Genomic DNA, 16989 nt, shown 5'->3' with positions numbered 1-16989 from the left:
CATAGTTTTTCATTTTTCTGCTATTTATTTTTTTATTATTACTTTTTATTCTAATTTGTTATATATGACAGAATGCATTACAATTCCTATTATACATATGGAGCATAATTTTTCATATTTCTGGTTGTACCCAAATTAGAGTCACAGTATTTGTGTCTTTATACATGTATTTAAGGTAATGATGTCCATCTCATTCCACCATCTTTCCTACTCCCATGCCCACCCCCTTCCCCTCCCTCCCCTTTGCTCTATGTAGAGTTCGTCTAATTCTCCCATACTTCCTCCCAACCCCTTTATCTTTGTCTTTTACTCTCTACCACTGGTCTATGTGTCTATTTTTATGCCAATACCATGCAGTTTTTGTCATTTTTATTTTGATGGAGATTATGTTGAATCTCTGTAATGTTTTTGGACATGTGGCCATTTTAACAATATTAATTCTGCCTATCCATGAACATGGGAGTGCTTTCCATCTTCTGAGGTCCTTTTCAATTTCTTTCTCCAGCGTTCTGTAGTTTTCATTGTAGAGGTGTTTCACCTTCTTGGTTATATTTATTCCTAGATATTAATTTACTTATTTATTGAGGCTATTTTGAATGGAATTGTTTTCCTGATTTCTTTCTAATAGAGGATTTTATATGCCCCCACCATAAAGAATTGATAAATACTTGAGGTGATGGATATGCTGATGACTCTGACTTGATTATTTCACATATGTATACACATATTAAAATATTGCATTGTACCCCATAAGTATGTTTAATTATTTGTTAATTAAAATAACACTTTCCTTTAAAAAAAAGACTGAAAAAACACTGCTCTATTTAGAAAGAACAAAAACCTCATAATTTTCTGAATTTTAAAAATCTGAAATAAGCAGTGTTTACAAATAAAAAATCAGTGTAACATTTATAAATAACAAATAATGAGATGAAACAACTTTTATTTTAGATGAAGATCGTCTTTCTAGAAGAAAAAGTATTGTGGACACTGTGTCTATTCAGGTGGATATTTTACCCAACACCATTCCTTCTGATGATGTGGTAAGTGACTGCTAGTTCATGGAATACTGTGTTGTGACAGATATCAGTTAAAAGAAATTTTCACCCTCCATACTTTTAATACAGGAGAAACTATAACTGTATCCCCAGATCAACTGAATTGTTACTAGAAATTAATCTGATTTAGTTTATTTTTTTATAATTTCTATTACGGAACCCATTGCAGCTATCTAAAAGATATATAAACTTAATATTGTACATTTATATACTAGATTTTACATTGTAATTCAGTGTAATAAAAGGGACTATAAAGCACAACTAAATTTTTTTTTGGAAATAAATGCTAGATAAGGCCTGTTGTTAAATTAGCAGAATCTCTTAGTTCCTGTTTATTTTTTAAAAATTCATCAAATATTAATTACAGAAACAAATAGAATTATGCACTTTTAAGTGAAGTCACATGCTCACTACATTTAGAAAGTGTCATAACTTCACTTGTGAAGGAAAATTGTTGTATTATTATGAATAGCATATATGATGTGTGTAGCTTAAGCTGAATCAATAAACTGTACTCTTTAAGAACTGTGGCTGCTCTCCTCCTGTTTCAGTAGAGCATAAGAATGTGTCCTCCTGAGTTATAGAAAGGAGAAGCAGTCAATGTTCTCTAACACTTATGTTACACAAATCATCAGAGTATGCTTTGATAGGCCAGTAAAAGTACTGAAATGCCAACCTGTCATAGTGTATCTATTGTTTCCCTTCCTAGGGTATTTATTATTTTTCATTGGCACAATAAAAATAATTAAAGATATCTCTATAAGAAAAGAGAAAGAAAGAAGTTGTCTGAATTAGTGCTTTCTCATTCTCCTTTCTCCCCTGTTTCCTGTCAGTTAATTCGTTTTCAGAAATTAAAATTATTTAGTGATCAGAGAATAGTAAACTAACTTGTATGTTCTATGTTCTGCTCAGTTACACAAAATTCATCAGCTATATTAAGAAATTATTAGTAGAGCATCAAAAGTAGTTGAACAGGCAGTTCTTATACATTTTGTGAAGCCACATATTCACTACGTTTATAAAGTGTCAAAACTTCATCTATGAGGGAAATTAAAGGCATTAAGGCATTAAGATTGGTTTAAAGTTGCCTCTTCAAAGTCATTTTAATTTTATACATTCCTAGGAAGGAGAGTTCTTTTAATTATAAATTTGCTAGTTCTTTTAATTATAAATTTGCTGGTATTACCTTTGTTAGGGAAGAATTCATTCAAAGCCTTAGTTTATAGACTTAATTTTTCAAGGGGTGCAGCATATATTATTCTATTCTCCTTTTTAAAAAATTTTTTAAATTTTATTTTTTTTTAAATTGTGCATGACAGTAGAGTCCATTTTGATATGATTGTATAAGCATGGAATATATATACTAATTAGGACCCTGTCTTGTGGATGTACACGATGGCAGGATTCACTGTGTACATGAATATATTCATAAATGTACAGAGGAAGGCTTTCCTTTCTCTTTTTGTTAACTAATTTTTAAATTTTCATACAAAAATATGTATATAGCACTTGAAACTTGACAAGCGTCCATTTGTTTTGATAAAATGAATTGGAAACACATTTGCACAAATGTAATATAGGAGGAATATATTACATTTTACATTAAGTGCCCACGAATACGTTTATTAACTTTTCAAAAACTGTTTTGCTAAGTCCTAAGTGTGAGACATATTTGTTTAGCATTGAGTATCTAGAAAGTACAATTTAGTATCACATTTATTTGAGGACATTTGAGTTTAAAACTCATTATTAACAATTGTGGAATCTGCTTTTATATATTAGAAAAGGTTGTTCAGATACCAAAAGAGAATAAAATTACCTCCTAGGCAAAATTTAATTAATTAATTTCATAGAAGACCAGAGAAATTTATAAAAGCTATTTACCAGTTACTGTTGAATACTTGCTCAAACTTTAAAATAATCTTTATAAACTAAAAAAAAAAAAAAAAAACCAGTGTAACAAGAATGCTAGCATTCTCATTTCTACTGTACTTTAGTTGTTTCTTAAAAGTCTCCTGTTTTTGGCGCTTAGCCACGTCTAAAACCAACAGAGAGTCATTTTTTTTATTAAAGTACTAGATTACTTTTGGTACAGGTAATTAATCAGCCAGAGCCTAATCTTGTATGTCTGCTCCAAATATCTAGAACAAAGCAACTGAAGATTCCCAAGTTTAATCTGACTTCAACTAGAAATGTGAACCCTCAGTAGGAAAGCTGAGGTAGTGGATCTCTTGCTGCTTGGTTTCCAGCTAAAGCCTTTGTATTACAGAGAAGCTAAGGTAGAGAGCGGGAAGTCTTTTGCTTTCATTAGTCTTGCTGCCTTAGACTTAGCAAAAGAAGCTCATGAGCTAAAATTAGGGATGATCAAAGTCCAGGCAAGTACTCACATATCATTTTTTCATTGTTATTCAGAGATACTGTAGTAACTGGATGTATTATTATGCCTTCTGAAAACGTGCTGGTGCCATAAAAAGTGTTCTGAACTTTTTTTAAAAAAATCATAAAATGTTTGATTTCATATCTTTTACATAATTCAAAGTAAAAGATATTTGAGAGCTCCAGTTGAAGGACACTTGCAGAAAATAGAAATTTGTTGATTGACCTCACAAGATCCAGAATATGCTTAAGATATTGATTTTGTTCATTGAACTGAACACTTGCCAAAATAGTGATTATTACTTTTAAACAGTTTGAAATCTTAGATTATTTCATTTTTGAGTTGTAAATAACATATAACACCAAAAATTTAGAGGCTGTAGAATATTAGTTCTTATTTACCATACAGCTAAAACTTTTCATAAACTGGACATGGGTAATCCCAGTGGCTCAGGAGGCAGAGGCAGGATCACCAATTCAAAGCCAGCCTCAGCAATTTAGCAAGGCTCTGTCTCTAAATAAAATATAAAAATGGGCTGGGGATGTGGCTCAGTAGTTAAGTTCCACTGATTTCAATCCCTGGTATCAAAAGTAAATAAATAAACAAACAAATAAATAAAGATGTATGTCCATATAATCTCAGCCTGTTTCAAATCATTGATCATACATATATCACTCAAAGTTGGGTCAGGGGGATATCTATAGTGGAGACTATTCTGTAATACAGAATAGCTGAGTTGCTGCTGCTGCCCTATTTCTGCTAGTCTCATGCTAATCTGTAGGCTTGTTTTGGGGAAACCCTGCAGTAGGCCAGTGTTACACTTAGTGAAAAAGTGGAGACTACTTGATATCTAGAGCGTAAGTCACGAATGAAGCCAACATAGAGAAGAAGAAATTGTTGTGAAAGCTCCTAGATGACTCATAACTAGGTGAAGGTGTTATTTATATTGACTTTTCTTAACTCTTGTTTTACTTGAATCACTTTTGTTTAGGTTAGTAACACTGAAGAAATTACCTTTGAAACATTGAAGAAAGCAATTGGTGAGATATCCTGCACTAGTTAACTCTCTAATACCTAACTCTTCTTTTTTTTTAATGTTGCATGCTTTTTATTATCAATTTACAGATCCAAAGACCACAAACTTTCTTTTAATATTCAGTGTTCAACTCTTTTAACCATGTGCAAAGGGGGCACATGGCATGATACCTGGCTATACTTTTTTCTTTTTTTTTAGTTAATTTTTTTATTTATATGTGACAGTGGAATGCATTACCATTCTTATTACATGTATAGAGCACAATTTTTCATATCTCTGGTTGTATACAAAGTATATTCACACCAAATCATGTCTCTATACATGTACTTTGGATAATAATGTCCATCACATTCCATCATCATTTCTAACCGCATATCCCCTCCCTTCCCCTACTACCCCTCTGCCCTATCTAGAGTTCGTCTATTCCTCCCACTTTCCCCCTCCCTACCCCACTATGAATCTGCCTCCTTATATCAGAGAAAACATTCAGCATTTGTTTTTTGGGGATTGGCTAACTTCACTTAGCATTATCTTCTCTAACTCCATCCATTTACCTGCAAATGCTATGGTTCTATTCTCTTTTATTGCTGAGTAATATTCATTGTGTATATATGCCACATTTTTTATTCACTCATCTATTGAAGGGCATCTAAGTTACTTCCACAGTTTAGCTATTGTGAATTGTGCTGCTATAGACATTGAAGTGGCTGTATCTGTGTAGTATGCTGTTTTTAAGTCCTTTGGGTATAGACAGAGGAGAGGGATAGCTGGGTCAAATGGTGGTTCCATTCCCAATTTTCCAAGAAATCTCCATATTGCTTTCCATATTGGCTGCCCCATTTTGCAGCCCCACCAGCAGTATATGAGTATACCTTTTTCCCCACATCCTCACCAATACTCACTATTGTTTGTATTGATAATGGCTGCCATTCTGACTGGAGTGAAATGGTATCTTGATAAGTTTTTTGATTTTTATTTCTCTAATTGCTAGCAATGATGAACATTTTTTTTCAAATATTTGTTGATTGATTAAATGTCCTCTTCTGAGAAGTATCTGTTCAGGTCCTTGGCCCATTTATTGATTGAGTTATTTGTATTTTTGGTACTTAGAGCACTAATCTCTAGGGTATCTCTCTCAAAAAGCTAAGTACCCTAGAGATTAGTGCTCTGTCTGATGTGCATGTTTATGTTGGTGTTTTTTTAGATGATAAAATAACTAAAGGCAATATGGTAAAAAAACAAACAAAAAAAACCTTGTTTTTTTAAATAAATAAATTATGAATATGAACTCATTCTTTAAGCTTTTAAAATTGTCGCACCATATCTGTGTTCTTTAGCAGGCAAACACTGTTATATCAGTAATATAAAAAAGATGCATTTGTTATTTTACTTTTTCACAAACTTGAGTGAGATCATACATCAGCTTAATATAAAAACTCCTTCCCAAGTTGTGGTCAGGTTCAGTGTGATTCTGCGTGACCCAGTCTGTATTTCTGTTACTTCACTCAGCGTCAAGAATCAGTCAAGCAAATATTTAGTGCTTCATATATCCAAGGACATAGTTACAAATAAAGGAGTCATTCTTCAGGAAAGCTCTTGATGATGTTTGACCTGTAGAAAGTTACCATTCTCTCTCTCTTTTTTTATGTTTTTGATAAGAGAGACAGACAGGTATTCAATGAAAGATTTTCTGCTATGAGCTTTAATTCTGTTCAGTTTTTTAATGTGTGTGTATTATTTCACCTTTAATGAGACATTTTAAGAATGTTATGCCTTTTGCTTTTTTTCCTTATGGAATAGTTCTTTAAATCGTCTTTATTTTTGGTTGATAGATCATTAGCTTTTTTGATCATTGGCAGGATTTTATGAAACTATTCCTTTAATGGATCCTTATGTAAACTTACACAGATACCAATGGAATGGAAGAACAGGAAAAGGAAAAGAGACGTCTTGTGATAGAGAAATTCCAGAAAGCACCTTTTGAAGAAATCGCAGCACAGTGTGAATCCAAAGTAAGTGAATAGATGGTAAAAGTGGTTTTGTAGAAACTTTGGTAATTGGTTGGTACGTTCCAAACTTTAGGCAAATCAGAGAACACAGGGATAGGTACTAGACAGGGACAAAATCTCTGAGGAATTAGCTGTAAAGCCTGAATTATTTCTTAATGGGATATATGCTGATAGAAATGGCAGATCCCGCTGGATGTCAGTGAATATTGTTGCTTTGATGCTTTTTCCATAGTGGTTTCTGGTGATTTTGCCAAGAACAATAAGAGAAAATAAATTCTAATAAATGAGACAAATCAAAACATTAAAAACAAGTTTTACTTCCGGATACAGTTGTGCATGCCTGTAATCCCAGCAGCTCAAGAATAAAATATTTTAAATATTTTCTTTTTTTAAAAAAAGGCTTGAGTTGTGGCCCAGGGATTGAGTGCCCCTGGGTTCAATCCCTGGTACCAAAAAACACAAACAAAAAACCCCACATTCTGTACTATCTAACAGTTACAGCTGTGATTGTTCATTAAATTACATTTATATTATTGGGTATTTGGAAAATTATAAATCCTTTCATAACATTTTTTTCTTCTTTTCAGGCAAATTTGCTTCATGATAGACTTGCTCAAATACTGGAACTCACCATACGGTAAGGGTTTTGTTGCAGCAACAGCAGTAACAACAATAGAAACTACTAGACTCCTATAAATTTGTGCTTGATTATGTTTAAGTAATTATCCTTTTCATTGAGGGAGCATGAGATCATAAAGGTGACCCTTTGAGTGGTCATTCTGGTTACCAGAGAGAATCTTATATCATTTTTTTGTAGTTGTCTTTTAGCATTTCTGGCTTCCTCTTTTAGATTATTTATTCCTTCATAATGGTCCTATAAAGATATCTGAATAGTCTGGAAGACCCACATTCTAATGTTGTGTTTAACTAGGAAATTGCTGATATTTAACTATTTTAACTTACAGAAACTGAAGTTTAACATAGTTCTGCCTCATAGTGTTTTCCAGGACAATAATGTTTTTCTACCTGTGCATGTGGCTCTTTTGAATTATTGAATTTCCTTGAGCTTTCCTATACCATGTTCATTGGAGTCCTGTTAGGAGTTGTTATATGCCAAAACATGGTGTCTGTGATAACTGGGTCATTCTTTGTCTATACATTATTAAGTAATGCAGCACAGGAAGAGGGGAAAGCAAGCTGTAAGTTCCCTGCAAAAAAATAGAACTTCACGTGGTCTTACGTTGACTTCACTGTGGAAATCAGCCTAGTAAAGAAGTTATACATAGCTATGCTTATGGATTTTTTTTCTCCATCAGTTGTATTTTTTATATTTTTAACACCTATATCATATAAATGGAAGAGACTGGTAAATGCTCTAGTCTGTTTGATTTTTTTTTTTTAATTTCAGTATGTTTTCTGCTTTTATAAGCAAGTTTACGGTAGTCTCACATCTTATTCTAAACACTTCCCCACCATGCCTACTGCTTTTATTAAGTAAAGAATCGCCCATTTACAAAATTTCAGGACAGATAATTGAATTGAAATATGCAAAGTGTTGTGAATGTAGTTTTCAGAGAAAATTGCTGAGTAAGGGCATTTACTTCTTTGCTTTCCATTAACTGTAATACCAAACATCCACTGTGTACTTTATCTTATACTGCAGATTTCTTATTGTTATTTTTGCTACTACTTGCCACAACCCTGAAAGGTAGGTAGAGAATGTCTTTTCCATTTTCAGGTGAAATTACTAAGGCTTAGGGAAGGAAAGTAACTTGCTGAAGGTCATGTAGCTAGTGAGTGGCATAGTCAAAATTTAGATCCATAACTCATGTTCTTAAGAGAAAATTTGCTAGGTATCACTGTTACATTTAGTCACACCAACATAATTATATGAATTAAATAGTTTAGAATAACGTGTTATGACTATTTCCATTTTGTTGGTACTGCTGCTTCTCACATTTATTGAGCACTTACCACTAATAGTTAACATTTATCAAGCATGGTGCTCTAGACACTATGGTAAGTGCATTGGTTCATTTAGTTTTTACAGTATGCCTAAAAAATAAGTCATGATTTTCCTCATTTTAAAGTGTACAGACAGGCACATGGAAGTTAGGTGACTTATCCAAGGTCACTTAGCCGGCAAGTAGCAGTTCTGGGATGGCCTGCATGACACAGAACTAAAGTCTAGCTATGAAGTCCACCTTCACAATCTTCAACTTGCCAGTACCTTTTCTCATGTTCATTTCCCTTGCCCATAGCAGCCAGAGGAAAGAGTTTGTGCTCTCCAGAAAAGAGACCAAACAAAGAGTCTTATAATTCAGTCCCCCTTCTTTTATTCACTGTGACCTGGGCACGGGAAAAAAAAAAATTGATGTGACAAAAAATTAGTTTCCTCATAAGAGAAAAAGATATCTGAGTAGGAATACAGGCAATAGATGCAAGTAGATGGTTTACATATTCAAAAAAATTATAAGGAGTTCAGAGAAGCAGTCATATAAATACACTGAGAGGAAGCAACATCAGATTATCCATTTATTGGAATTAATAGACAAGGTACTTAAAGCTGCACACACCCACACATCCATTGGAGTTTAAAGAAAAGCTACCTATATTTTAGTAAATAAATGTGAATGGAACTGCTTGTTCTCACTTGTTCCTGTTTTGCTGTATTATTATAATTGCAGATTCTAACATTGTTCTCATAAGAGTATTAAAGCATAACAATGAGAAAAAAATTCAGAAATTTGAATATTATCATCTTAAGTGTCCTTTTAAAGAGATTTGAATATTATCATCTTAAGTGTCCTTTTAAAGAGCACACAAAAAAGTTGACTTCTCTCTGCACACACAGAGAGAATGTTGAGGTTACCTTGTTTGGACAACTGCTAAAGATTGTTCATCAGTGAAGGAGGATTCCTACATCATTTCTTTTTCCCAAAATAGAAAAATAACTCTTTGTTTAGAAAAACATATAGAAACACTAGAATTTATACCAGATATTTTTTTCATAATCTTTGTTGGAGGTGTTAACATAACTCAAAAACTAAAAGTTAAAAGAAAATTGAATTTTTTTGTGTAAGATTCTTAAACATTTAGCCAAAAAAGAAATTGATAATTAAATAGTGAATTGGAGAAAAGCATTTGTATCATATGACAAAATATTAGTTTCCTAAATTTATAAGAGAAAAATATCTGAGTAGGAATACAGGCAGTGGACACAAAAAGTGTACATATTTAAAAAAACAAAATGAATACTATAAAGATGTTTGTCAGTACTAGTAGTGTAACTTAAAAGTTGAAAATAAAAATAGGAATGAATTCCGTTTTGCCTGCTAGGTTGGCAAGGATTTAAAAAAAAAAAAAAGTATCCAAGTTTATAACAGTATAACAGAGGACAGGTACGTTATTAGTCAGCTTTTCCCAACTGTAAAAAAAAATACCTAAGAAAGCAACTTTATAGAGGAAAGATTAATTTTGGCTCATTTTTTTTCCTGAGATTTAAGTCCATGCTTGCCTGGCTCCATTGTTTCTGGGCCTGTGGTGAAGAGAACATCAGGTTGAAGAGTACAGTAGAGCAAAGCTGCTAACTTCAAGGAAAGTTGTAAACAGAGAGAGAAAAAGGGGTCAGGGAAGAGAAATACACCTCCAGTGATCTGCCTCTAAGAGGCCACACTTCCTGAAGTTTCCTCCACTTATTTACAGGGACATCATCAACTATAAACCCATGAGGTCAGAGCCCTCATGATCCTATCACTTTCACAGAGTGAAATATTGAATATTGGCTGCAGTGGAGGCTCAGACTTCCACACAGGAGCCTTTGGAAGACATGCCAGATCAAACCATAACATACTTAAAGTGCTGAAAGTATACATTGCCAGTATCTTAAAATATATGCCAAAGTCAAAATTGTGAATCCCCTTTGACTCAGAAGTTTTACTTTTAAATCTATTGGCCAAGGACTCAGGCAGGATAAGTTTGTATGCATAAGAATAAACTTATAAACATTCATAATAATGAAAATAAGCCTGTATTTTTCAGTAGATTTTTTTAAAAAATGATTATCCATATGGTAAAATATACTGTCATCAAAAGGCCAGCATTTATACAGGAAAGAGTATTTGCTTGTGAAACAGAGTATCTCATAAGAAAGTAGAGAGTGTAATCCTGCTGTAACAATTATATTGTGTGTGTATGTGTGTGTGTGTGTGTGTGTATACACACACACACATACACACACATTATATAAATATATGTACATACACATAGGTATGTTTTTTCCAAAGGAAAATGTCTAGTTTAGACTTAAAACTGAACACCTCAGTTGTTGAAACCCTTTACAGCTGGCCAGCACCTACATCTTGTTGATCTCTCCAGTTAAGAAGTCTTACTTTATGGTTTGCAGATAGTAGATTGAGTACTCTATGAAATGAGCAGCTTCTAAATATGCCTGTTGACAGTGTCATGTTTTTCTTTTATAGTCCTCCTCCCAGTCCATCAGGAACACTGACCATTACTTCTGGACATGCCCAATACCAATCTGTCCCGGTCTATGAGATGAAGTTTCCAGATTTGTGTGTATACTGAGTGGCTCACAAAGATCTCAGCATAGGATTTTAAAGCCTAAAAATCAAAGCCAAGCTGAGTTTTCAGAATTTACTTAATGCATATTGACATACTTATTGAAAATAATGAGGGAACTTATCTTTATAACAAAATGCTTGGCATATCATATTAGAAGTTTGGGAACTATATGATTTATAGTACTTTTAAAGATAAATTCATGCCATGTTATTTTGTTTTGAGATTTCTGTTGGCTTGTAAATTTGAACATGTGTTTGTCTCACATTATTCCATTGTTAAAACAGTATATTTTAAACCTTTCAAAACATGTAATTTTTTTAAAAAAGGATTAAAAATGTATGAAATGTTTACTATATTTCTTAAATGTCTACACAACTTCTCAGAAATAGAATTGCTTTTATTTTTGATTATCTGCAAAAGTAAAAATATTCCTAATCCTGGGGTTGCAAAACTGTCATATGGCTTTCCATCCCCATGCTTAAGATATGTTTTGATAAGCCTCCCTCCAGTCCTCTACTGTAATAATGTGCACTAGATATTCTTCAGTGTGTTCACAATGAAAAGACATCTGTTAATAGTATTCCTAGATTATGACCCTGAGTCGCCATACTTTACAATGTCTGTTCTTGAAATACTGTGTTTTCTGCCAAGAATGTGACCCCTTGAAAGGCTTAGAGCTTACTCTTGCAGTACCGAATTGTGCAATATTTTTTACATCATAAGATGTATTAGTTTACAGGCTGTGCTTTGAAATTATAGTAGTATTTTGCTGTGGCTACATTAATAAAATATATATTTAGTATAGAAAAGACAGACATTTAAAACAGCTACTAGTTCACCTGTGAGGAGTCTGTACATTTCAATTTCTATTAAGAGCACATTAATTTAGATTTTATATGGTGCATTGTTTTAAATCTTCATAGTCAAAAAATTCTTCAGATGGACTAAATTAATTTGTAAGAGTTGTACCAAAACTTGTGTGTATCTCTGTTTAGGATTAGTTACGTTACATTCAAAAAGAGTGTCTGTTTTAATAATCAAGTGTGCTAAGGTTTGTCAATGAAAGCTGCTTTTGATTTCAGCTGCCCAGGTCATAGGGACACTCTGCCTTGTGGATTTTAGTGGATTCTATCACATGATAAAAATGAACAACTTTCTTTGTAATTCTTAGAAAATTCTTTTAGGGCATTTCTATAAAATCACCAACTTTATAGTTCTGCCTTTTCAGATTCAGTTTCTTTTTACATAAAATAATATACATATCAAAGATTGTAGCTCAAAAACAATTCAGGTTTGACTTTTGTTTGAAAAGTTACAGTGAAGGATTGGATGTTTTGACTTGTGTTTATGGTTATTAGGGCACCTTTCATAGAAACAGAAAAAGTTTAGGAAACTTTTTACTGAACTTGCACATTTAGTAAACCAAAGTGCACCATCTTGAAAAAAAATTGTAATCATATGTACTTAGACATCCTGGGCTATTGATTAATGTAGATAAACTAGACCTTGTTTTCAACAGTACATCACCCCTGGAGGACCACATGGCCCTGTTGCAGTTGTCACTGTAGCTTTCCCTCTTACAAGGTAAAATGTGTCACTAGATAGAATGCCAAGTGTTGTGTTTTTTATTTTCCTTTTTTCTTCTTTTTAAAGAAATATATTAATTTTTGACTGTGCATATAAAATCTAAGCAGGAGGACATGCAAAAACAATCATCATCCACTTGGATGTCATTTTATAAATTTAACACTGTGTGCTTTTGTATGGAAAATATATACAGTTTAATAGCTAAGAAAAGATATATTCATTTCCACTCATGCAAAATTCAAACTTTGCTCTACAAAATTTGTTATTTCTCAGTGATTTAAAAATGCATGAATGCATGTAAAGGAAAAACCATTGCAATTAATCTTTATCATACCTTTCTCTTCGTCTTTGTAAGCTGTTGACTTGGGTTTTGTGAGGAGATTTTTGTTTTTTATTATTTTAAGTCACAGTAGACTTCTGTATATCCTAGTTTCAATAGACTGAAACTGATCTTGTTGACAGGGATTTTCAAGAAATGGATCTTTCCTCTGGCTGAGCCTTCCATGTCTGGAGGGGTTTCTGCAGGGACAAGGTGTGCATACTCTTTTGGAACCCATTCAGATACAGAAATGTGAGGATTTGTTGAAGGTCATTGAATTGCTATATTTTTGCTAGATGTGTAAAACTCAATAAATTATTAATCATTCTCTTTCGCTGTATACAGTTGTTAATATCATTCTTTTGTGTGGCATTGACAGTTAACATTTAAGTGTCCCTCATTTACTTGTGTTGTCTGTGGCCGCTTACATAGAATTTGCTTAGAATTTACCTGAAAACACACACATGATACTTCTGAACTCATTGTCTTTTAGAGTAATATCACACTTTACCAGCAATTAACTTCTTACTCCTCAAAATGTTTCCTTCTGTCTGAAAATAGAAGTTATTTGTCGTATTCATGCTGATATGTGCTAAATGTAATGAAGTTTTTTTAAATGTAAAAATTTACTGTGCAATCATATGTGAGCAATAAAACCAAATTGAACTACTTGTGTATAAGTACATTTTTATAGTAGCTATTACTTTTTTTAATGCCTTTATTTTATTTATTTATTTTTATGTGGTGCTGAGGATTGAACCCAGGGTCTCACAAGTGTTAGGCCAGTGCTCTATTGCTGAACCACAACCCCAGCCCAGTAGCTATTACTTTTGCCAGATTAAATTTATTCAGTATTTGCTTCATTTAAACTTGAGGGCTTTAGTAAAATCAAGTTGCTTAGTGGGTCCTTCTCACCTACACTGGAGGCATGGAACCCCATCTGCTGGTCTTCTGGGAGATCTGAGGAGAGGCCCTCAGCCTGCGCTCGCACAGTTGCCTTCTCAGTGTTGATCCTAATGGTTTTCTCTTTAGCCCTAGCTCCTTGCTCTCTAAACAACACCAATAGCAGTAGCAGCTCACTTCTGGTACCTGGTTCACCCTGTGTGGCCTGTTCTGCCACTCAGGTAGCTATGCATCATGGTGTGCTACCAGTCAGGGGCGACCTGTTAGCATACTGTAGCATGCTGGTAAGGAGCATGGGCTCTGGTTCAAATCCAGCACGTACTGGCTGAGGGACCTTATGTGAATAATTGAACCCTGATTTTAAAATGAGGACCATAGGTTGTGCCTTCAGATCAGCTGTCAGGAATAAGGACCAATAATAGGAGGTCCCCTGTACCATTATACAGTGCAGAGTTTACTAATAATTGTCCTTGAGGTCACTCTGCTGAGGTATAAGGGACCTGGGTTGCTGTGTCAGCTCTAGTCTTGGGATAAGCATCCCACATGTCTGAGCCTTTGTTGACATAGGTGTAAAATGCCATCACCTGTGCCTACCCTTCCACTATAAATGGCTGTCATCCTGATGTCTGTTCTGTCCTATGATACATTATCTCAAGTACCAGGTTTGAATTAGTGGCAAGCAGAGCCAAGTGGGGATTGAACTCTGCCTCCCTGTTTTGCTGTGTTGGGCCTTTAGCTTATACTTGAGGCAGAGCAGACTTTAAAAGGCAGGTCGGTATAGATTTCTCTTAAGCAGAGTCAAAGAATCATGTAGGTGTTACTTGGGGGAAGTTACCCCAAAAAACCCTAGCAAGAGACTGGGTAGTAGAACATAAGGACATAAAACTCAACAATCCATTATTGAATTGGTCATCACTGGGTGCCTGGAGATCCCTCTTGGTGGGCATTCTGAGGAGTCTAATGAAATCATTTGAGAGCTGTCCACCTGCAGGATGAAAATGTGGGAAGCAATTATCCTTTTTCATTTGTTCATGACCAAGGGTGGCCCTCTGGACATTAATTTCCCCATATGTCTTCCTGAATGCTGAGCTGTTGCCCCAGGCACCCCATGCCTAATTCTCAGAGAAGTCTTGGGTCAGATTGTAACAAGAACAGACACAGAGTATGCCTCGTGGGGCAGGTCATAGTCACAGCAGTAATAGTGGGAGTTAGAGAAGGTGAAGTCAAGCAAAAATGTCCACATACTAGCACTGTCTTGTCTGGTATTTATGAACAAGACAGTTTAGGGCATGTGACTGACAACTTCAAGTTGCCCCCATCTTGTTAAATGTCTTTAGCTATGATAACCTGGTGTACTGTTCTTTCTGCTGCTCCCTCGTTTTTCTCATCCTACTCCAATTGCTAAAATGTTCTATTGTTATACTAGTAAAGTTCCTAAGAAACTGGAGTTGAAGGGATCTTAAGAGTCCAGCTTGTTCAAAGCTTTTCTTTGACAGGTGAAAGCATTGAAAGATGGCTACAGCTGGCCCAGAACACTCCACCTTCAGACCCTTTAAACCAGTGGACTTCGGATTGTGGCATGAAGTTTAGCATATTTAAAGAATAGGAATGCCATTCTATGCCCTTAGTGTGAAACTGAAATGTAAAAAGTAATCTCAAATGTCATCATAAATCGTGTAAATAAATAAAGAAATTGAGATTTGGAGTATACTGATGAACCCAGCCTAATTCCATCTTAAAATTGAGAGCCATCTTATCACAAAGTCATGAAAAGTTAATTTCTGTTTTAATATAATTTACTGTGATTTCTAAACTTGCTTGGAATGCCTGCTCGTGCCTTGTACTCACCCATGCCTGGCTTTCCCTGACCAGATAACAACCCTCTCTGAAACCTTAGCAGGGCCTCATAAATTCTGGTGTTGGGAGCTAAATTTACTCCCTAACTTGAAATGTTGAACCATTTAGATCATTAACCTACTATCTACCTTTGTATTATGCTTGTCAAAATTCTGTTATCTGTAAGTTCTCAAGACACTCTCCTTTGCAACTTTTTGTGCTATAAAACTATGCTCCTAGAGAGCTGGGGTACTGTTCTTTAACCCAAGGATTTGGGGAGAGACAGTCCCGGACGGAATTACAAGCTTGCTTTAATTTGATTTAAAATTGGAGTTGGTGGTCTTTTCTTTGCATCGTGGTTTAACAACACAGCAGTCAACTTAATCTTGAGCAGTCTTTTTAATTTTTAAAAATTCTAGTTTTATTGAGATTCAGTCACATACCATAAACTTCACCCTTCTGAAGTACACAATTCGGTGGCTTTTTAGTATATTCAAAAAGTGAAGCATTGATTCTACCAACTTCCAGCCATCTGTAGATTTGCCTATTCTGAACATTTCCTGTAAATGTGATCTTTTAGTATGTGTCCCTTATGTCTGGCTTCACTCCCTTAGCATGTTTCCAATTCTCATCCATGTTGTAGCTTTTCAGAACTTTAATTACTTTTCATGGCCCAAGTAACATTTCATTGTGTGGATGTACTGCATTCTATCAATATGAGTTGTTCTCCTCCTATTTTTGTAAAGTCAGGCAACGGTGATAACCAAAAAGTAGGCAGATTTAAAAAGACCACTGAAGGAGGCTTTATTGAGATTCTACTCCCTGGCAGAACTCTATCAGACCGACAGAGCAGATAAGAAGAGGGTCTGAGGAGAAACCACATGGGGGCTCCATCTGACTGGAATTTTATGGGGCTTAGGGCAGGAAGGGAGGGCTTGGGACAGGAAAAGGGGTTTTTAGAGTCCCTGTCCCACTGGAGTTGGTTTCCTGGATTGCCAGGAGACCCTGCTGATCGGTGTTTCTCTCACTTGCGTGGGCTGCTTGGTGCTTTGTTCCTAAGTCACCTTCATTGCCCTGCCAGTTTGTAATAAGTAATGCTGTGACAAACATTTGTAGATATGTTTTCATCCCTTGGGGTCGTACTAAATAATACGAACATCCCATGTAAATTTTTGAGGAATGCTAGTCTTTTTCCAAAATGTACCATTTCCAATTAGCAGTACGTGAGTGTTCAAATTCACATCCTTGCCGACAGTTTCTTTTTGTTCATATTTTTTATT

At 34.7% G+C, this 16989-nt stretch overlaps 1 protein-coding gene across 8 annotated transcripts in view; it reads left to right on the top strand.

The window, feature by feature from the left end:
- Positions 1–13639, top strand: part of Efr3a (EFR3 homolog A) — a 90949-nt gene extending 77310 nt beyond the window's left edge. For 6 of the 8 annotated variants that reach the window (XM_078016701.1, XM_005316147.5, XM_021724096.3 and 3 more), the window contains 5 exons: positions 952–1043; positions 4427–4475; positions 6380–6483; positions 7068–7117; positions 10962–13639. In XM_078016701.1, coding sequence (XP_077872827.1) covers positions 952–1043; positions 4427–4475; positions 6380–6483; positions 7068–7117; positions 10962–11067 — 401 coding nt within the window. In that variant the 3' untranslated portion in view covers positions 11068–13639. Of the gene's footprint in view, positions 1–951; positions 1044–4426; positions 4476–6379; positions 6484–7067; positions 7118–8143; positions 9923–10961 lie in introns of those variants that run through there. The other 2 variants (XM_078016703.1, XM_078016704.1) reach the window with 2 other exon arrangements.
- The last annotated feature ends 3350 nt before the right edge of the window (positions 13640–16989 follow it).

Source organism: Ictidomys tridecemlineatus, chromosome 7, assembly GCF_052094955.1.
Source record: "Ictidomys tridecemlineatus isolate mIctTri1 chromosome 7, mIctTri1.hap1, whole genome shotgun sequence".
NCBI lineage: Eukaryota > Metazoa > Chordata > Mammalia > Rodentia > Sciuridae > Ictidomys > Ictidomys tridecemlineatus.
Note: the sequence above shows the minus strand (reverse complement) of the source record. Positions and strands in the feature narration are given on the sequence as shown.